The sequence below is a fragment of the Canis lupus genome, chromosome 2 (assembly GCF_011100685.1).
Source record: "Canis lupus familiaris isolate Mischka breed German Shepherd chromosome 2, alternate assembly UU_Cfam_GSD_1.0, whole genome shotgun sequence".
Lineage (NCBI taxonomy): Eukaryota > Metazoa > Chordata > Mammalia > Carnivora > Canidae > Canis > Canis lupus.
The window spans coordinates 84,899,566-84,921,404 of record NC_049223.1 but is presented as its reverse complement, the minus strand read 5'-3'; the positions used below and the strand labels follow the sequence as shown (position 1 = coordinate 84,921,404).

The following is a 21,839-nucleotide window of genomic DNA, read 5'->3' as shown; positions in this document are numbered from 1 at the left end:
TGAAGGCAGCGCTAAACGGCTGAACCACCCAGGCATCCCAAAGTGTGTTCTTTTAAAAAAGATTTTACAGGGGATCCCTGGGTGGCTCAGTGGTTTGGCGCCTGCCTCTCCCTCCGCCTGTGTCTCTGCCTCTCTCTCTCTGCCTCTATGAATAAATAAATCTTAAAAAAAAAACTTCAAGTAATACAAGACACAGCTGAGATAATTTAAGGCAAAACCCTACAAATAAAACAGAATGGAGAAAAACCCTGAAGGCAAAAAATTTTTGTGGATGACTAAGAAATAAAACAGCTAAACAATCAATCTGGTTAGTAAAGGCACATTAATCATTTTTGTAATTAATGCAGGTTTTCTTTTCCCAGACTACTATTATTTTAGCCCTTCTCTCTGAAAAATGAAAACCCATTCGCTTTTTTTTTCCTTTTGCTTTTCCCCAGAAATTAGAGGTTGGTAAGTGGTAATTAGCACAGCTCCTGTCAAAGCCAATTGCCTAATGGGGACCGACATTTGACTGGAGTCGGAGGAATGGAAGGAAGACGGCTAATGCGGAGCTCATTAGTCCCCGCTGGTTCCTTGGACATTCTCCTCTCCTGAGAGAGAAGGGCAGGCTGCCCTGCTCGCTCTCCTATTTTTAGATATATTGCTGTGCTGCTACGTTTCTGTTCTAGAAGGCCTGGAGGCACGGGGAAGGTAAACGGCACCAGGGGCAACATAATGCGTCTGCAGCTGTGCACGCTACGCACTTGGCCGGAGTTTGCAGACTAAGGTCTTCACCTCATGGACCCAGACGGGAGCCTCCGCAGCTGTCTTGCTCCTGCTCCGCGCTGTCCCTGGGGAGCTGAGGGGACCTGCTCCGTGCCAGGTACTCGGCTCTTCCTCAGCCGCTTCGTTTAACCGTTTCAGCTGCAGGCTGGGCTCGCCGCTCTGCTCGGCGTCGCCCGAGCTGCTGACTGAAGCTCTGCGGTATACCGGGCAGACTAACCCCAGCCAGTATTTTTGATTTGTGGGGCAAAGATGGAGATGTTGAAAATCTGTTCCAAATCGGTGTACGAAACCCTAAGAACAAGTCTGTACAGGAACAGGATGTATATGGACCAGAAGCCTCTGCTCTGCACCCAGAGACACACACAGTCGTTTCGCATGGAGATCAATTTAATGACCTTTCCTCCCAGCAGCTGATAAAACAGATTAGACAACTGGCAACAGACATAATCTCACAATTGGAAATGGCCAACCACACTCTCCCTGTGTCCCTAGGTCTGCAGACTTAATACGCGCCTTTACACAAACCGAGAAACTCCTGGAGAAACAAGTTTGCGGCTGTAAACCAACTCTGTTACGTCACCTTCTCCACCATGATTTGTGTCTGACATTCTGCAGCTCTGGCTTCAGAACAAGGACGGGGAGCCTGAAACACAACCCTTTCTCTCCACTGCGCTTACAGCTTCTGTCCAACGGAGGACGCGAGGTGCCCTGGGAAGGCGTGGGGCGCCGTTGCCGCAGCTGAGCATCCAGGGCAGGCGGAGGGCTCTCCGGGCGGTGGGAGGCTGGTGTCTGGCCACTTGCAGGAAAGCGGGCGAGGCAGGGTCGGGGTCGCGCCGTGACGCAGCAGCTCGGGAGATCCAGGCACAAGGGGTTTATGGAAAATAAAACAAGGTCACCGGCCTCCCAGCTGCGGCTACGTGGGCTCCCGCCTGGCTCGCTTGGGCTCCTGCGGTCGTGCGGGCTGCGGGCTCCTCGCCGACACGCTCCGCAGGGAGTGCAGGCTCTGCACTTGCTGGAGGCGCAGGCTGAGCTCCTGGCAACAGGCCTGCTGCACGGCTTCCGTCTTCCCGAGGCCCCAGCTCAGGGCAGCGGCCAGCGCCCGCGGGTCTTCCCTGGTGACCAGCTGTGGCGAGAGAGAACCAGTGACAGCCGCGGCCGCCCTCCTCAACAGCGGCCCCCGCGCCCAGGGGCACAGCCCGCGCTCGTCTGCACGCTCCAATGCCGGCTTCGCCCAGTCGGCGGTCACGGACCTTGTCTTACCCTCTGATGCCAACAGGAGAGGGTCTCTGCAGGGAAGTTTCCCGGGAGCAACTGTAAAGTCCTCCACTTAGGGAAACGCGGCCGCACGCCGGTCACAGGTATCCCCCCTTCCAGCTACATTGGGGAGGCGCTCGCCGAGGAGGACGCGAGGGACCCCCCGGACGTGCCTTTCCCTCCGATGGTTTACGAGTACGGAGCCTCCTCAAGTGCCGACAGAGCCAGAAGCCTGAGCCCTGCATCCCCCCTGCCAGCTTGGCTCGTTCTGTAGCCCTGGGCCCAGAGCATGATGTCTGAGGAGCGGAGCAAGGGCCCCGTTTCGTTCAAGCCATTTTGATAGAGATTAAATGGGATGGCTGGCACAGCCCAGTCGAACTGCAGCTCCGAGTCAGCTGCGCTGAGCCGCACGCCCTCCCGCCCGGGGGGTCTGGAGGGCTGCACTGCGGCGGGCTCAGGGCCCCCGGTTCTCGCCCACCTCCAAATCCTGACTGGACAGGCTCAGCTCCGGGGCCAGCTTCCCCTTCAGCGTGGTGAGGACGTGGCTCGTGAGTGCGCTCTCGGAGGTGCTCTGGCCATTACTGCCCGTGTCGCCCGCATCCACCTCGTCGCTGAGGTCGCCGCTGGACGCTGCAAAGCAGACGTGAGACGGGGATCACAAGCAGCAATGAGCAAGACGGGAGCGCGCCACTTCAGGAGGCCAGCAGCTGTGGCTTCGCCCTTCCTGGAGCACATCAGGAACGCGGGCTCCCCCAGGAAAGGCTCTCCAGGCCCTCGGCCCTCAGGGTGACTCCCCTGGCCGCTGAGTCCTACCTTGCTGCTTTGACAGGATGCCGCCTTCCTTTTCCAAAGCCTGGAGGTAAAGCTCCAAGAGCTGCTTGGACTGACGGGCTTCCTCCCTCTGGTCAAGAACCTGCTGGAGGGTGTCCTGGAGCCCCTGCACCGTGACGCAACTTTGGCAAAGTTCCTGAGCCAGGTCTGAACACGGAACATCGATGAGCACCTAACAAGCAAACACAGACTTTAACCTAAAGATACTGTCAACACACGGTGGCCCCAACCTGTCCTCGGCAGGCTCCCTCCTTCCTTTAGCAATCCGTGTACTTGCCACCTCTTGCGAACCTGCCAGGGTGTGGCAACCACACTGCTGGGAATTTGTTTTATGGACAAGCATGTGTGCGAGACGACATTGGTCTAAGTTTTTTTGCAGCATAACCCAAACGTCCAAGAGTGGGGGAGACCCCCTTAAACAAGTCATGGTACACGTACAAAAGGGAATATTATGCAGTGGTGAAAAAGGGGAACAAGTGTCTTTTATATACTGATCTAGAATACTCTCCAAACATTTTATCATTGTATTTATTTATTTGACAGAGAGAGCACAAGCAGGGGAAGCAGCAGGCAGAGGGAGGGAGATGCTTTACCAACTAAGCCACCCAGCAGCCCTGGAATATTTTTTTTTAAAGATTTATTTTAGAGAGATGTGTGTGTGCACGTGGTGGTGGGGGGGAGGGAAAGGGAGAGGGAGTCTCAAGCAGACTCCCTGCTGAGCGTGGAGCCAGGACCCCTGAGAGCATGACCTGATCCAAAATCAAGAATTGGAGGCTCAACCAACTGAGCCACCCAGGTGCCGCTCTCCAAATATTTCTTTAAGAAAAAGTAGATATGCTTCCACTTGTGTAATAGAATGGAGGAGAAAGCATATTTGGTATATAAAATATCTCTAGAATGGGAAACTGAGATATTGCTCATCTCTGGGAAGGGAAACCCGGTGGCTAGGGGCAGGACTCAGATTTTTCGTGTATATCCCCCACCCTCCAAAAAACAGCTTTATTGGTATAGAAGACACATGCCACATGATTCACCCCTGTAGAGCGTACACCTAAGTGGGTTAGAACATTCAGAGTTGTGCAGTCATCACCACGATCCAGTTTAGAACATTTTCACTACCCCGAAAAGAACTGTACTCCTTAGTATGTACTATTTCTCCTCAAAGCTCCCAACCCCAGGCCCTGGCAGCCCTAACCTATCTTCTACTTTGTACGGATTTGCGTATTCTGGCCACTTCATAGAAATGTGACTATAAAATCTGTGGCCTTTTTTTTTTTTAAAAGATTTTATTTATTTATTCATGATAGACACAGAGAGAGAGAAGCAGAGACACAGGCAAAGGGAGAAGCAGGCTCCCAGCTGGGAGCCTGACATGGGACTCGATCCTGGGACTCCAGGATCGCGCCCTGGACCAAAGGCAGGTGCCAAACCGCTGAGCCACCCAAGGATCCCCCATCTGTGGCCTTTCATGTCTGGCTTCTTTTGCTCAGCATATTTTGAAGGCTTATCCGTGTCACAGCAATGGGTTAATACTTCCTTCCTTTTAAGGGCTTCGTAATATTCCACTGTATGGACAGACCACATTTACTCATTCATTGGAGCATGAGCATTTGGGCTGGTTTCACTTTTTGGCTACCAGTATATTCTTCTGTACCTCTTGGATTTTGAGCCATGTGAATGTATTTTCATTATTTATTCAAAAATATGTAAGTTTATAAGTTTAAAAAATTACTAAAAAGCCACCTCCTTGCAGGGGCCTCCCTGGAGCCCCCAATCTAGACTACTAGCCCCGCCGCCCTCGGCATACTGCCTCACCTACTACTCCTCCAATATACTTCCTGTTTTGTCTGCCTCCCTCCATTGGAATTCTCTGTCTGGCTTGTTCATCACTGTACCCCCAGACAGAACCATGCCAGGCACAGGGCAAGGGCTCAAGAAATATTTTTTGGAATTAACACATACTATTTTCATCCCAGTTTTACTGGACAGGAAACGCATGCAAAGAGGCTTACTGGCTCAAAGTCATAGTGATGGAGCTGGGATTTAATCTGGCTCCTCCTGACTCCACATTCTTTGGCACTACATTCTTAACTCCTTTGGTGAGCCTAACTAGGTCTATGTGGAGCCTGAGCATCTTTCTTTTTTTTCTAAGATTTTATTATTAGTTATTATTATTATTATATATTTTAAAGATTTTATTTATTTACTCATGAGAAACACAGAGAGGAGAGAGAGAAAGGCAGAGACATAGGAGGAGGGAAAAGCAGGCTCCATGCAGGGAGCCTGACGTGGGACTCGATCCCGGGACTCAAGGATCATGCCCTGGGCTGAAGGCAGCACTAAACCGCTGAGACACCTGGGCTGCCCAAGATTTTATTATTTTGAGAGAGAGGGAGAGAGAGTATGAGCAAGGGGAGGAGCAGAGGGAAGGAGAATCTCAAGCAGACTCTGCATTGAGCATAGAGCCCAACGTGGAGCTCAATCTCACAACCCCAAGATCACGACCTGAGCTGAAATTGAGAGGCGGGCCCTTAACCGACTGCACCCCCAGGTGCCCCCAGGCATCTGTATTTTCCACTGTAGGTGCGAGAATTAGAAAATGAAAAGTCTTGGTTGTCAACAAAATACTGTTTAAAAATTAAGAAATAATTGAATTATTATGGGAAGGCACATGGAAACTAAGGGGTTGGGGGCAGCGGAGGCCGGGTGACAGAGTGTGGCTGCAGGCTGCAGAGGGGCCTCACCTGGAGGTCTTCCTCAGACAGGAGGATGATGCTGGATAGATCTTCCTTCAGCTGCCTGGCCACATTCTTCCACTTCAGCCCTGCCCCACTGTCTGTCTCATCCACATCAAAGGACTCTTGGGAAATCCAGGCTGTGCCTCCATCTGTAGGGGAGAAAAAGACCAGTCACAGTCAGAGTGACCTACAGTGCTGTTTTCACCTCCTCCTCCAACACATAGGCCTCGAGGATATCTGTACGTCCTTCCGACTGACCATTTAATTTCAGTGGTGAAGGAAGCGTCTTTTCTAAAGAATTCGTGGGAAGCACAATCCTCATCCAAGACCTAGATTTTCCCTTCTCTTCTACCTTTTATTTATTTCCATGGGAAACTGCTTTGTATCTTCCTTACAGAAAGAAGCCACTTTAAACCGGATGCATTGTCATGCACACGCAGGACCCTACCACATTTCCCTTTAGGTGAGTTTTTGTCTCTGGGGCTTGTTTTTGTATACAAAGACATTCATTGTCGCCAGCACTTCTGTGCTTGGGATTAATCTTGTCCTTAACTGGAGGAACCGTAGACACAGTCCCTGGGGCTGAGTACAAAGGTGGCTGGCAGGGCCGCTGCTGAAGAGGGATTCCCTCAATTTAGTGGCATGGGGACCGTCTTCAACAGGGAACACTGTTTTAGCCTTCGATCCTATTCATCAATATTAGTCCCTTTGTATCTATAGTAATGATGACGATGTAACATTTACCGAGTCTTTTCAGGCAAGACCTAAATGCTTTTTATCAGTGGTTCTCAACTGGGAGTGATTTTGCCTCCCCAAGAAGACATCTGACAATGTCAGAAGGCATTTTTGGTTGTCATGATTGGGGTAAAGGGACACTACTGGTATCTAGTGGGCAAAGTGCAGGGACGCTGCCAAACATCCTGCAATGGACAGGACAGATGCCACAACAAAGAATTCTCCAGCCCAAAATGTCAATAGCATTGTCAAGAAACCCTGGTTTGATATATATTATGTTCTATCATCCCTACAACACCCTAGGAGAGAGAGGTACTATAATCATTACCTCAGTAAGGTGCTAAGAAGTTAGGAAACATGCCCATGGTCACACAGCTAGTAAATAACAATCTGGAGTGAAACCTGGAAGCCTGACTCCACCTACGGCACTGATTTCCCGTGGCCATGCTGCATTTTAGTTACTTTTGGTCTATAAGTTATTTGATAACTGAGCCCACATCTCATTCATCTTTCTCCCAAGACTCAGCACCATGCCTTGGCATGCAGAAGGCGCTCAGTAAACGTTGGCTGCATAAATGCCGAACCAGACAAGCGGCAACCAGGTGGCTGTGCACTAAACCGAATCATGGCGGTTGTCGTATTGCAGGTGATTTTGTATATGGCCAGAGTTTCTCACCTGAATTGTTGTATGTCCACTTCTCGTTACTGGCCAACGCTACGAACTTAGTATTGGAAGGCAGACACAGGAAGTAATCGTCATCATCCACGATGGTGCCATCCTCTGCCAGGACCAGCGTGACTGGTGCCAGGGACTTATCAATGGCCAGAATGTCACAGGCTGAGAGGAATAGAATATTTGGCAGTTGACAAGAATCCATAAGGAAACTACATCAGTCTCTGGACTCTCACTACACGTGTGTTCCCGGAGCACAGCAGAATTCTTGGTAGTTAACAGGAACTACAATAATAACTACAGTTACTAGCGTTAATATACCACTTCCCACATGCCTGGTAATAAGTGCCTTTTGTATACAGTATTTAATCTCCTAAAAATCCTGTAAGGTAGGTACGATTGCTATTTCCATTTTACAGATGTCAAACTCAAGGCCCAGGGAGGTTAGGTAACTTGTCCAAAGTCCCACAGTGTCAGAGTTGAGATTTAAACCCACAGCCTGACTCCTGAGACTTTCCTCCACCTGCTCTATATCCACATTGGGAGGCACTCGCATCTTTACTTGGATGAAAAACAAAGTCTGATTTCTTGTGAACGAGCGGCCTTTCATTCATTTAAGCAGCGGTCACCTCAAATTCTGTCAAACGTCGAAAGAAAGAAATAGAAAAAAAGGAAACGGCTTTGTGTTCTTCGTGGCGTCGTTCTCTGCAGCCTTTCTAACCCTACACGAAGGCCCAAGAGAAGCAGAAGTTTGTATCGATGGCTTCTCATCTTTATTGTCAAAGGGCAAGAGGCTTGTCCAGGGCAGGTCTGTGACCATCCCATTTAGCGATGGCAAAGCCTAAGATGTGAAAGGGAGGAGAGAGAGCAGCAAAGTGGCCCCGAGACTACCGATCGGGCTGGGTGATGCTGTTGGGCACCCAAACAGAACAGCAAGCCTCCCGAGGCTGCTCCAGAGAACACAAGCTCCGACACCAGCTTCTGTGCCCCGTGCATCCGGACCACGCGCTCAGGGGAACTGAAACTTCAGCAACCCTAATGCCCCAGAAATATACGAGCACTGATGCAGCAAGAACCGCGTCACTAAAGCCTTTATGATGCTTTGTCTGCTCCTGGGCCTGTGGGATCTTGTGGGTCTCGGTGACTCCGAGAGGAAGCACCGCGCACCGACACCCACCCTGGATGCAGATTCCCGGGGAGGGCTCGGCTCTCACCTTTCACCTTTCAGAGCTTCCCTGAATAAACAATCTTGCTACTGGCTCATAATATTTCATGCAAACGCATCATCGGCTTTGAGAGTCGCAACAATCCTGTAATTAGGACTGGAAATCTCCTATTCTGCTCGTGAGGAAGCTGAAGGTGCAGCAGCTGGGGCACGTGGGGCGGCTTATGGCTTGTGCTCCTCGCCCGAGCTGCAGTGTGGTCGCCAGACCCCCGGAGCCCGCCCAGGAGCCTGCAGGGAGCCCCCGGAACCCGCCCAGGAGCCTGCAGGGAGCCCCCCGGAGCCCGCCCAGGATCCCGCACGGAGCCCGCCCGGACCCCGCCGCCCCGCGGACACCCTCGCCAGGCCGGCTCGGCAGCGCCCGCGCCCTCAGCCCCCGCCCGCGCCCACCCTTGCGCCTCAGCTCCTCGAGGCTCGAGGCCGCCACGCCGTGCTGCTCGCGGCTGTGGTTGCGGCGCAGCACACACGGCTTCAGAGTCCGAGTCTCGGCCTCGGCGGCCCCGACCAGCGCCATCCTCCACAGAGCGGGCCCGGCCGACCCGGGGAAGCCGGCGACGCCCTGCGCGACGCCGTCCCGCCCCTCCCCAGCCCGGGGCGTGCCGGGAGATGTAGTTCTCGCTGCGGCACGTTACGCGTGGGACCGAGGCACGCCGGGAGCTGTAGTTCCAGTTGCCGCTAATCACGTCTGGCTCCGGGGGCATGCCGGGAGATGTAGTCTCTGCACTCAGAGCCTTCTTCGTTATGTTGCTGGATTTGGCAGAGAAGTGTTTTTTCTACTTTATATTTAGTCTCAAAAGCGGGATCAAAATGGGGTCAATAGGGATTTATTTTGCATTATGAAAGACACATATATACTCCCTTGGGTTTTTAGCGCACTCTTATTTACATACATAGATGCATGATATTAATACTTAAAACAATCTATCGTTGTGCCGTATTAATTTGTTTTCCCTCTTCATGCTTAAAGGATCTGCGAGATGTCCCAAACCTCAGGATAATCTGAAGGAAGTCAATTTTTTTTCAAGATTTTATTTTTTATTTTTTTATTTTTTTTTAAAGATTTTATTTATTTATTCATAGATACAGAGAGAGAGAGAGAGGCAGAGACACAGGCAGAGGGAGAAGCAGGCATCATACAGAGAGCCCGACGTGGGACTCGATCCAGGGTCTCCAGGATCACGCCCTGGGCTGCAGGCGGCGCTAAACCGCTGCGCCACCGGGGCTGCCCTCAAGATTTTATTTATTTGACAGAGAGCACAAGCAGGATAATCTGAAGGAAGTCAATTTTTTTTCAAGATTTTATTTATTTGACAGAGAGCACAAGCAGAGGGAGAGGGAGAAGCAGGCTCCCCAGAGAGCAGGGAGCCCAACGTGGGACTGGATCCAAGGACCCAGGGATCATGATCTGAGCTAAAGGCAGATGCTCAACCGACTGAGCCACCCAGGCGCCCCTGAAGGAATTTTAAAAATTGATGACTGTAGTTTTCAGTCCTGTTGAAAATTTAACAGAGAAGCATAAGATACTCATACGTTTCCACCAGTTGGATTCCCAGCTTTATCTGTGCAAATTGGGTTGGGATCCTGGAGCGAAACACTTACATAACCAGATTAAACATTCAGGTCTCAAAGAAATCAGAGAGGAAAGGGAAAGATTCGAACTACATCACTGTTTGACATTGTCCAGCTGCTGCTTGGCAATAAATTCCTCTTTTTTTTTTTTTTAAATTTTATTTATTTATCCATGAGAGACACAGAGACAGAGACGCAGGTAGGGGGAGAAGCAGGCTCCCTGCAGGGAGCTTGACGCAGGACTCGATCCCAGGTCTCCAGGGTCACGTTCTGGGCCGAAGGCGGCACTAAACCGCCGAGCCACCCGGGCTGCCCATATTCCTCTTTCTTCTAATACTACTACTTACCCCCTCTGAAAAACGTTTAATATTAAAATAATAGTAAAAAAATTTAAAAAGTTCCTCGCTTAAAAGGGGAGGCCTATTGTGTAAATGAGAAATAGGCCATATTCATTCAGTCTCTTCCATACTTTGTTTAAAAGAAAATAAGGTATTATCTCATAAGATAAGGGTAAGCATTTAAAACAGTGTTGGGGGCACCTGGGTGGCTCGGTGGTTGGGCGTGCCTTTGACTCTGGTCATGACCCCGGGGTCCTGGGATTGAGCCTCACCTTGGCCTCCCCGCGTGGAGCCTGCTTCTCCCTCTGCCTGTGTCTCTACCTCTCTGTGTGTCTCTCATGAATGAATAAATAAAATCTTAAAAACAAAAACAAACCAAGAAACACAAAACAACAATCTTTGTAGGGAGACTATTCCTTGAGGCAGCCCTTTTGAATACTCCATAATCCATCAAAACGCCGCAATATGGACTGACCCCTTGTGTAACACATGCAATCTTGGTGTGCGACCCTACACTCGGCCTAAAACCTAACAACTCGATGACTCTAGAGGACGAGAAGGATCTCCGCCGCGGAAAGCCCCGTTCAGCGTCCCCCCGTAGGCGTGCAAGCCGCGGGCGGGCTCCTCAGATGCTGCGGTTGGGTGAGCATCCGCGGTAGGCTCTCCGCAAACGATACCGAGCAGGACCATTTCTTGATTAACTTCCACGTTCCTTCCCATTCGTTCATTCGTTCGAGACCTAGCGAGTCCATGCCTGTGCCCGAGGCACCGTGGGGCTGGACAGCGACTTAATGCAGTGAGAATGATGCAGCGAGGACGGGCTCAGGATGCTGCCGGAACGGGGCCCGAGGGCACACGCGGGGTGACCCGGCCGTGTGAGCGCGCCCTGCTCGCGGTCGGTGCTCCCGCAGGCGCCCTCATCGACTGCTCAGTGCCGGCTGCTCTGGTCTGCGCGGGCGAGCGCGTGGGGGCTCCTGGGAGGCGCTCGCCCAGCGGCGATGGATTAGCCAGGCCTCAGGAAGATGGCGTCCTCGGAGCAGGCAGAGCCGCCGAGCCAGGTGAGGGGAGAGGGCTGCCCCGCCGCGGCTGCCGCGGCGCCCCGAGCCTCCCCGCCCGGCGGCCGCGACCTCAGGCCCCCGGCCCCGCCCCCGGCGGCCCCGCGCGGGTCGGTGCCTCCTGCGCTCGGCCGGGAGGCGGCGGGACCCTCGGGGCGCAGGCGGCCGCGGCGGCGGGGCTCCTGCCCGGGGGCGGCCGCGAGGGGCCGTGGGCCTCGGGCGCGGGGTGGGGGGCGCGGGGGAGCCGCCGCCTGCAGAGCCGCCCGCTCCCGCCCGTCGGCCGCGGGGTCGGCCCCACGCCTCGCGGGCCTGGGGCTCCTGCCGCAGCCGGGCCCCAGCAGGTCGCGGTGCGGGGCCTCCGGGACGGGATCCGCGGGCGGGGGAGCCGGAGGCCGGACCGCGACCCCGACCCGACCCGACCCGACCCCGATCGCGACCCCGACCCCGCCCCTGACGCCGACCCGACCCCGACGCCGACCCGACCCCGACTCGACCCCGACCCGACCCCGACCCCGACGCCGGACCCCGACGCCGACCCGACCCTGACCCCGCCCCGACCCCGACGCCGGACCCGGACGCCGACCCGACCCTGACCCCGCCCCCTCCCCGACGCGGGACTCCGACCCGACCCTGACCCCGACCCGACCCCGCCCCTCCCTCGCCAGCTCCCTCCTTCATCGCCTGAAGCCGCTCCCTCCGCGTCCCTGGCGGTGGGGCTGCCGCAGGCCCGGCACGGACAGCGCCTGCCCCCAGACCAGCTTCTGCTACAGCGAGCGACTCGGAGACGACGTGTGGGTCGGAGCGGCGGGAGCCCCGGGCGGTCTGGGATCCCGAGGCGGCCGGGCCCCCTCCGGCCTCGCGCCGCGGGGCCCCAGGAAACCCGGCTCTGACGACCGCCGCGTGCTAGGATCGCCCACCGCTCGGACCGCGGCCGTCAGCCCCGACTCCTCCAGGGCCTTAGGTCGCCAGCGCGGGGAAGGCCCCCAACAGCCCGCCACCTGCAGCCGTCCTAGTGCACGAGGGCCCCTTGGTTCAGGAGATTGTCCCCCCGGTAGGTGTGCAGCGGCTCCCAGGCCCTTTGCGGGGCTTTGGCCCGCACCTGTTTGCTTGTCGGCTCTGCCTGTCCTTTGCCCTCCTGTCCAGAGCTGCTGGAACTGGGGTTGCCCCAGGACGCTGGCCGTCTGCGGGGAATTAGATCCCTCCATGCCGGATCCTGTCCGTGTCTAGCACTAAGCCGCAGGTGCACACTGACCAGGAACCAGCTCCCGCAGGACTCGCTTGCCGTTTCACTGTCAGATCCTGATCCGCTCGGCTTCCCTGGTTCTGCAGTCAAAGCAGAGTGGAATGGAAAGGATTACTTGCAAATTCCTGTAAACCTGGTTTGCAAGAAAGAACACATTGTACCTTCGGGACGAGTCAGTGTTTATTTCACAGAAGGTCTCTGTCGGTCGGCCTTGTGGCCTCGGTCTCTCGTTCTGAAAGACACAGGGTGACGTCAACCCTTGCTTCCTTTGAGAGGCCGTGGAGAACAGCGGCATGGGCCCCGGCGCCATCCTGCCGGCTTAGGATCCTAGCCTCACTGCTTACAGCTTTCTTTGGCTTTAGTTTCTCCATCTGCACACTAGGAATAATTCTGGTGCCTGTCTTAGAGGGTTTCTCTGAGGAGTAAATAAATTAACTTATTTAAACTTTTTAAAGATTTATTTGAAAGAGACAGTGTGCGCACCTGTGTGTGCAAGCAGGGCAGGGGCAGAGGGAAGAGGAGAGAGAGAGGGTCTCAAGCAGACTTCTCTGCTGAGTGTGGAGCCAGCCGGGGGCTTCATCCCCAGACCAGAGATCATGACTTGAGCCAAAACCAAGAGTCAAGACACTTAAGCAACTGAGCCACCCAGATGTCCCCAAATTAACTTATTTTGGAATAGTGCTTGTCATGCTGTGATGTTATTATTGCATTCATTAAACTCTGGATTTTCACTCGCCAATGAGAGAAATCTTTCTCAAGCCTTATTATAATGTTTTAGGATATGATTTTTCACATGTTGACTACCAGCCCACTAAAGCTGTTCTTTTCTTTGTTCTGGAGCAATTTCTTTCCAATTTAAAGGAATACCCCAAATGCTGGTGTTTATCCTAGCTGTCCTTTGTGACTCTTAGATGGCGACACACTTGCTTTTTTCATAATGCTGATCTTTTTGGTCTTTTTTCAAGACATTCTCTTGGACTTAGAAATCATATTTATTGCTTCTCATCCTTGTTCTGTTTCCCCCATGTTACTCTAGTTTGCATGGTTGATCTCTTAGGAGAGGCCCTTCTAGTCTGTTCGTGGTATGGCCCATAGGAGTGGGAGCTGTTATCCTGTTTCTGCACTTCTCCACCAGAAGAGCAGAAGCATGATTCAGTCTAATTGTTTAGTGGTTGTTGAATATGGAACGTATTACAGAATATAGATTTCAGGTCCGTTGAGATTCCCTGGATAGACTACATTTGGGATTGAGAAAACACAGAAGCAGGGAAGGGAGAAGAACCCAGTGGAGACAGTAAGGAGTAGAAGAGCACGGCCTTGTGTCCCGACAGACTTTGAACTCCAGCACTCACTTGCCACTCCACCTCTCTGACCCTTTGTAAAATAATGATTACCCTGAAGCATTGTTCTGAGGGTTGACTGAAATCATGAATGTAAAGAACATCTGCTGCACACCAAGTGCTCAGTGAGTGTTAGTTTCCTTCTCGAAGAATCTATGCACAGGTTTGGAAGTCTGCCAAACTCTTGAGTAATAGTAGTTCAAATGAGGTATTTTCCCCCTCAACTTTTTTTTTTATTTTGAAAAATTTCCAACCTGTAGAAATGTTGAAGGAGTAACAGAGGGAACTCTTGTAAAACTCCCATAAGAACTTTGAGATACAGTGTTTACATTTTGCTGAGTTTGCTTTATTTCTGTCTCTTTACATGTATTTTTTTTAAGGATTTGAGAGTGAGTTACAGACATCATGGTATTCCATCCTAGAATACTTCACCTTGTCATAAGAGTGAGATTATTGTCTAATGTAACCATAATACCATTATCACACAAGAAATTTAATATAGATAAAATATTTAATAATACAGTCCACATTCAGATTCTCCCTATTAAGAAAACTCCAAATCCAATCAAGAAATAGGGATTGTATTGATTTTTCTCTTAGTACGCTTTAATCTAGAATGATTCCCTAGTCTTTAAATTTCTATTTCTTTTCTTTTTTTTCTTTTTTTTTTACTGAAGTTTAACATATACATAGAAAACACATAAGCCCTGTATCTAGCTTGGTGAATTTTCAGTGTGAACATACATATGTAACCAGTACTTACATTATGAAATCAAACATTACAAGGACCTCAGAAGCCTCCCTGGTGTCCTTCCTGTCACTGTCCAACCCCCTTAAAGGTTGCCCCTAGTCTGACTATATCCATTATTCATAATCGATAAATTAATTTAATAGCTTGTTGAGTGACAGAGTCCTTATGGCCAAAACTTTTACTGTGGAATTCTAGTAGGTGTGTTGTGGTCAATTTAATGAGTTTTGACAAATGTATATACCTGTATAGCCACTACCACAATCAAGATCAAAACAATACTGGTATTCCTACATGTTCCCTTATGCTGTGTCCCAGTAAGTACTGGCCTTTGGCCTCAGGAAATGTGAACTGCTATCACTATTGATTACGTTCTGCAGTGATTTTAGTCCTTTTGAATGAATTCATAATGTATGCATTCTTTTGTGTCTTTTTTTTTTAAGATTTTATTTATTATTCATGAGAGACAAACAGAAAGAGGCAGACACACAGGCAGAGGGAGAAGCAGGCTCCCTGCGGGGAGCCCGATGCGGGACTCGAGCCCACAATCCTGAGATCAGGACCTGAGCAGAAGGCAGATGCTCAACCCTTGAGCCCCCCAGGTGCCCCTTGTGTCTCAATTCTTTTGCTCAGAGTAACGTTTGAGGAACTTACATTAACTTACATTGTTGTGTCAGTAATTCATTACTTTTTATTCGTGTGTAATATTCTCTTGTATAGGTATGTCACAATTGGTTCATCTGTTCACCAGTTTATAGACATTTGGATTCTATTAATCATCTCTTACTGCATAACAGTATTACAATAGATTTATACAGATTACCAAAAAAAGCACACATTCTTTGTTTCAGTTTTCGTGAGTCAGGACAGTTTAGCTGAGCCTCACAAGGCAAGACATCAAGGTGTTTGCTGGGGCTGTGATCTCATGTGGATCTTGACTGGGGAAGGATCTGCTTCCTAGCACATATGGCTGTTGGCAGCATTTAGTTCCTTATGGCCTGCAGACTGAGTACTTCACTTTGTTACTGGCAGTCAGCCAGGGGCCACCCTTAGTTTTTTGGCACAGGGGTCTTCCTGACATGGTCACTTGGCTTCCTCAAAACCAGTAGGGGAGTCTTACGTAGTGTAACCACACACATGTTAATTACATGCTTCTTGCCACCTTTGCCATCCATGCCCTGTTGGCTAGAAGCGAGTCACAGGGCCCACCCATGCCAATGGGACCACACCGGGCATGAATACTAGGAGCTGGGGATCCTGAAAGTCACCTTCGAGTCTGTTCCCCCACGTGATTGGTTCTAGTTTGGGATTACTATAAATACTCATGTATTGTGAAGAGATAGGTTTTCTTTCTTTTTTTTCTTTTTGTAAATACTTATGAGTGGAATTGTTGGGTCACATGATAAGTATATGTTTAGTCTTATAATAAACTACCTAAGTGTTTTTGCAAAGTTGTACTAGTTTTTATTCTCACCAGCAGTATATGAGCATTCCATTTGTCCTACATCCACACCCACACTTGGTATTGTGTCTTTTTAATTTTAGCCATTCTAGTGAGTATGTAGTGGTATTTCCTTGTGGCTTTGATTTGGATTTTTGTGATGACTATTAACATTAGGATCTTTTCATATGCTTACTGGTAGAGGCTGGGGTTCATTTTATTCCCCCTTATGGATATGACTTATTTCAGTATGATCTGTTGAACAGATTACACTTTCTCCATTGAATTGTCTTGCCACTTTTGTCAAAAATTGAAAAATTGGGAGTGCCTGGGTAGCTCAGTTGGTTAGACATCTGCCTTTGGCTCAGGCTGTGATCCTGGAGTCCCGGACCGAGGCCCACATTGGGCTCCCTGCTCAGCAAGGAGTCTGCTTCTCTCTCTGCCCCTCACCCTGCCTGTGCTTGCGTGCACGCTCTCTCTCTCTCTCTCTCTCTCTCATTCTTTCTCTCTAAATAAACAAAATATTTTTAAAAATTAAAAAATTATATATACATAGGTCAGTTTCTGAGCTCTATTTTGTTTCATTTATCTCTATGTCTATCCTATTGCACATGAAATACTGTCTTTATTGCTGTAGCTTTATAGTAAATCTTAAAATCTTAATATCAGGTAGTGTAATATATTTTGATTTTATCGTTTTCCAAAATTGTTTTAGCTTTGGTCCATTTCATTTCCTTACAAATTTTAGAATCAATTCTTTAAGAAAGCTTGTTGGGATTTTTATTGGGATTGTGTGGAATCTATAGATCAATTTGGGGGAGAATTGACACTTTGTCAATATTGATTTTCTAATTCATTAACATGGCATGTGTTTCATTTAGTTGTCTTTGATTTTTCTCAGTAGTGTTTTGTAGTTTTAAGTCTATAGGTCATGTACATATATTGTTAAATTTTACTCTAAATATTTCATAATTTGGTACACTGATTATGGAAGTCATGCAAATTTTCGTTTTTAATTGTTGAATGCTAGTATATAGAAATAAAATTGTATCATTGTTTACAGTAGTCCTACTATGGAAATAGCCCAAATGTCCATCGATAGATGTAAGATACATACACATACATATATAAATGAATATATAATGGAATATTCAGCCATAAAAAGAATGAAATCTTGCCATTTGCAAAAACATAGGTAGAGCTAGAGAGTATAATGCTAACTGAAATCAGAGGAAGACAAATACCATATGATTTCACTCATGTGGAATTTAAGACACAGATGAGCAAAGGAAAAAAAAATGAGAGAGACAAACCAAGAAACAGACTCTTAACTGTAGAGAACAAACTGATGGTTGCCAGAGGGGAGGTTGGTGGGGGGGAAGAGTGAAGCAGGTGATGGGGATTAAAGAGTGCGCTTATCATGATAAAAAATAAATAAATAAAATTGAGTTTGTATGTTGGCCTTGTATTTGTAATCTTACTGCACTCACTTATAATTCAAATAGCTTTTTTGTAGATTGTGTGATTTCTCTGTACATAATCGTGTCATCTGCAAATGAAGACAGCTTTACATATTTCCAATTTGTATGCTAGGACTTCTCATACAGTGTTAATAGGAATATTGAGAATAGATATATATTTTTTAAAGATTTTATTTATTTATTCATAAGAGACACAGAGAGAGAGAGAGAAAGAGGCAGAGACATAGGCAGAGGGAGAAGCCTGCCCATGCAGGGAGCCTGACGTGGGACTCGATCCTGGGACCCAGGATCAGGCCCTGGCCAAAGGCGGCACTAAACCGCTGAGCCACCGGGGGCAGCTCGAGAACAGATAGTCTTGAATTCTTGATCTTAGGAGAAAATTCATTCAGTCTTCACATTTAAATATGATATTAGCTGTAAGTTTTTTTGAAGGTGCACTTTATCAAGTGGAGGAGATTCAATTTTTTTCAACTTTTATTTTTAATTTGTTGAGTGTTTTTGAAAAAAAATTGTGTGTTTTGACTGTTGTCAAGTGCTCTTTTTGCTTCTGTTGATCCTCTTGTTTTCTTTATTAATATGATGATTCACGTTGATTGATTTTTCAAATGTTAAATCAATTTTCTATTTGTTAGGTAAATTCTACTTGGTTATGATGTATTATCCACATTATATTTTGCTGGATTTGGTTAGTATTCTGTTAAGGCTTTCTTCATTTATGCTTAAGAAAGATATTGAGTTGTAGTTTTCTTGTGTGTGTTTCTGTGAAATTTTTGTATAGTTTTGGTATCAAGGTAACATTGGCCTCATAGAATGAGTTGGGAAATTTTACCATTTTTTCTATTTTTTGAAATAGTTTGTATAAGATTGGCATTACTTTCTCCTTAAATGTTTATTAGAACTCACCAATGGGGGTGGGGGAGAATAATTCACCAATGAAGCCACCTGGGTTTAGAATTTTTTTTTAATTTTTAAAAATTTTTTATTTATTTATGATAGTCACACAAAGAGAGAGAGAGAGAGGCAGAGACATAGGCAGAGGGAGAAGCAGGCTCCATGCACTGGGAGCCCGACATTGGATTCGATCCCGAGTCTCCAGGATCGCGCCCTGGGCCAAAGGCAGGCGCTAAACCGCTGCGCCACCCAGGGATCCCTAGAATTTTCTTTTTAAATTTTCGTTACATACTTAATTTCTTTTTTATTTTTATATTATATATTTATTTTTGAAGACTTGATATTTTTTATTTTATTTTTTTTAAGATTTTTTATTTATTAGAGACAGAGAGAGAGAGAGAGAGAGAGAGAGAGAGGCAGAGAGGCAGATACACAGGCAGAGGGAGAAGCAGGCCCCATGCAGGGAGCCTGATGCGGGACTCGATCCCGGGTCTCCAGGATGAGGCCCTGGGCTGAAGGCAGCGCTAAACCGCTGAGCCACGTGGGCTGCCCCGATTTTTTAAAAAAGATTTTATTTATTTATTCATGAGAGACACACAGAGAGACAGAGACAGAGGGAGAAGCAGGCTCCCCACGGGGCCTGAGTGGGACTCGATCCCAGGACTTCAGGATCATGCCCTGAGCCAAAGGCACTCAACCACTGTGCCACTGAGGCGTCCCCCTTAATTTCTTTTTTTTAAATAATTTTTATTTATTTATTTTTTTATGATAGGCACACAGTGAGAGAGAGAGAGGCAGAGACACACACAGGCAGAGGGAGAAGCAGGCTCCATGCACCGGGAGCCCGATGTGGGATTCGATCCCGGGTCTCCAGGATGGCGCCCTGGGCCAAAGGCAGGCGCCAAACCGCTGCGCCACCCAGAGATCCCTAATTTCTTTTTTTAAATTAAATATTCTAAATTATGTTAGAAAATTTTTGATATGCATTTTTAAGATAGATAAGGCTGTTAAACTGTTCTGTTCTTTGGGCATTTTGGTATGTTGCATGTCAAGGAATTTTTCTTTTAATTTTTTAAAAGATTTTATTTATTTATTCATGAGAGAGGGAGAGGCAGAGACACAGGCAGAGGGAGAAGCAGGCTCCTCGCAGGTAGCTTGATGAGGGGATGCTATCCCAGGATCACACCCTGAGCTGAAGGCAGATGCTCAACCACTGAGCCACCCAGGTGCCCCTGTGTCAGGGAATTTGTCATCATTTCAGTTGTCAAATTTGTTGCTTTAAGGTTTTTTATAATATTACCTTTTAAGTATCTATAGATATGCAGTGATTTTCCCTTTTTCATTCAAAATACTGCCAGTTAGTGTCTCCTCTTTTTTTTTTACTGATTGGTTTAGCTGGAGGCTACCAATTTTAATACTCCTCAAAAAACTAGCTTTGGGTTGCCTGGGTGGCTCAGGGGTTTGCCTTCAGCCCAGGGCGTGATCCTGGAGTCCTGGGATCGGGTAAATAAAAATAAAATCTTTAAAAAAAGAAAAGCTGGCTTTTATTTCATTGATTGTAGTTTTTTTCATTTATTTCTTTCCTTCTATTTTGAGTTTCATTTGCTCTTATTTCTCTAGCATATTTTCTAAAGTTAGTATGGCACTTAAAATGTTATTTCCTTTCCAGCACAGTGTTAGTTGCATTCCACAAACTTAAATTATGTTGTTTTCATTTTTGTTCAGTTCAGAATGTTTTATTTCTCTGTGATTTCTTCTTTCACCCATAATTTACAAATCTAATTTCCAAACATTTGAGATTTTTCCTTTTTTTTTTTTAAAGATTTTATTTATTTACTCATGAGAGACACAGAGAGAGGGGCAGAGACACAGGCAGAGGGAGAAGCAGGCTACATGCAGGGAGCCTGATGTGGGACTTGATCCCTGGTCCGCAGGATCACACACCCCCGGGCCAAAGGTGGCGCTAAACCGCTGAGCCACTGGGGCTGCCCTCCACTTTTTTTTCTATTATCGATTTCTAGTTTACTTATTTTTATTTTTTTAAATATCTTATTTATTTGAGAGAGAGAGAGAGAAAGCACATGCAGTGGGAGGGGGGGGAGGGGGAGGGGGAAGCAGACTTCCCACTGAGCAGGCCTGATATGGAGCTTGATCCTAGGACCCTGGAATCATGACCTGAGCTGAAGGCAGCCACTTAACCACCAGGCGACCCTATTTATTTTTATTTTTATTGTTTTTAATATTTTATTTATTCATGAGAGACAGAGAGAGAGAGAGGCAGAGACATAGGCAGAAGAAGAAGCAGGCTCCCTGTAGGCAGCCCGGTGTGGGACTCCATCCCAGGACCCAGGGATCATGACCTGAGCCAAAGGCAGAAGCTCAACCACTGAGCCACTGAGGTGCCCCTTGATTTCTAGTTTAATCTCGTGGTCAGAGAACATCCTGTATGTGGCTTCAAATCCTTTAAATTTGAGATTTGTTTTATGGTCTGTCTTGGTGAATTTTCCTTGTGAACTTGAAAATAATGAATATTCTGTGGTTGTTGGTGGAGTGTTCTATTAATGTCAATTAGGCTGAGTTAGTTGATAGTTAAGTTTTTTGTATCCTTACTGACTTTTTTGATTAAGGAAAGATTATTAAAGTCTCCAACTGTAATTGTGGATTTGTTTATAGCTTTTTAATTCTGATTTACTTTATGTATTTTGAAAATCCGTTATTGTATGCATACTTATTCAGGATTATTAGGTCTTCTTGATTGATTCCTTCATTTTTGAAATGTCCCTGTTTATATTTGGTAGTATCTGCTATTTTGAGTTGTCAGAGATTAATATATGTATTGCACCTTCCTTATGACTATTGTTTGCATGGGGTGTCATCTTCCATCCTTTGGCCTTTTACCTATGTTTATTTTTGTTAAACATGGTTTTCTCCTAGACAGCATGCAGCTAGATCTTAGCTCCCACCACCCCCCGTCACCCCCCCCGCCAACATAGTTTGACGATCTCTGCCTTCTAGTTGGAGTGTTTCATTTACACTGAAGTAAACATAAATATGGTTGGGTTTAATTTAAGCCTACCATCTTGAAATTCTTTTCATCTCTTCTTTGATTCCTACTATCTTGTCTGCTCTTGGATTGAATTGTGTTTTAAGTGTTTCATTTGATCTCTACTATTGGTTTAGCTTCTGTTTTTTGTTTGTCAGTAATTGCTGTGAGTTTTTATGATATGTTAATGTTGCCAGAGCCTGCTTTCAAGTGATATACCAATTCACATGGAGTGTAAGAACCTTAGAACAGTATACTTCTGTTGCTTCTCTCATCCATTATGTCATTATTGTCATAGGTTTTACTTGTACCTATGTACAACCCTGCGGTACACTTTAAATTATATCTTTTTAAAGAAATAAATGTATATTTAACATATCTTACCAGCATATTTACCATTTCTGGCATTCTTTTGTGTAGATCTAGTTTTCATCTGGTATTATTTTTCTTCTGGTTACAGAATTTCTTTTAA

The 21,839-nt window shown here is 47.5% G+C and overlaps 2 protein-coding genes across 2 annotated transcripts in view; one reads left to right on the top strand and one right to left on the bottom strand.

Annotated features, from left to right (window-relative positions):
• Positions 1–1,134: 1,134 nt before the first annotated feature.
• Positions 1,135–8,797, bottom strand: DFFA (DNA fragmentation factor subunit alpha). Its single transcript, XM_038532043.1, has 6 exons — positions 8,609–8,797; positions 7,000–7,161; positions 5,595–5,737; positions 2,833–3,022; positions 2,498–2,649; positions 1,135–1,888 (listed from the first exon to the last, which is right to left on the bottom strand). The coding sequence occupies exons 1-6, from the start codon at positions 8,730–8,732 to the stop codon at positions 1,679–1,681; spliced, it is 981 nt and encodes a 326-aa protein (XP_038387971.1). The 5' UTR covers positions 8,733–8,797; the 3' UTR covers positions 1,135–1,678.
• A 2,283-nt stretch (positions 8,798–11,080) lies between these two features.
• PEX14 (peroxisomal biogenesis factor 14) overlaps positions 11,081–21,839 on the top strand; it is a 138,261-nt gene continuing 127,502 nt past the window's right edge. Inside the window, exon 1 of the mRNA XM_038532042.1 lies at positions 11,081–11,183. Coding sequence (XP_038387970.1) covers positions 11,148–11,183 — 36 coding nt within the window. The 5' untranslated portion in view covers positions 11,081–11,147. The remainder of the gene's footprint in view (positions 11,184–21,839) is intronic.

What these genes read in the sequence shown, in the direction of transcription:
- DFFA (XM_038532043.1), bottom strand. Translation starts at nt 8,732, where the DNA reads ATGGCGCTGGTCGGGGCCGCCGAGGCCGAGACTCGGACTCTGAAGCCG. An exon ending in GTGGACATACAACAATTCAG is followed by an intron (nt 5,738 to 6,999) that starts GTGAGAAACTCT and finishes TCTCCCCTACAG; the next exon opens with ATGGAGGCACAGCCTGGATT. An exon ending in TGTCTGAGGAAGACCTCCAG is followed by an intron (nt 3,023 to 5,594) that starts GTGAGGCCCCTC and finishes TTTGCTTGTTAG; the next exon opens with GTGCTCATCGATGTTCCGTG.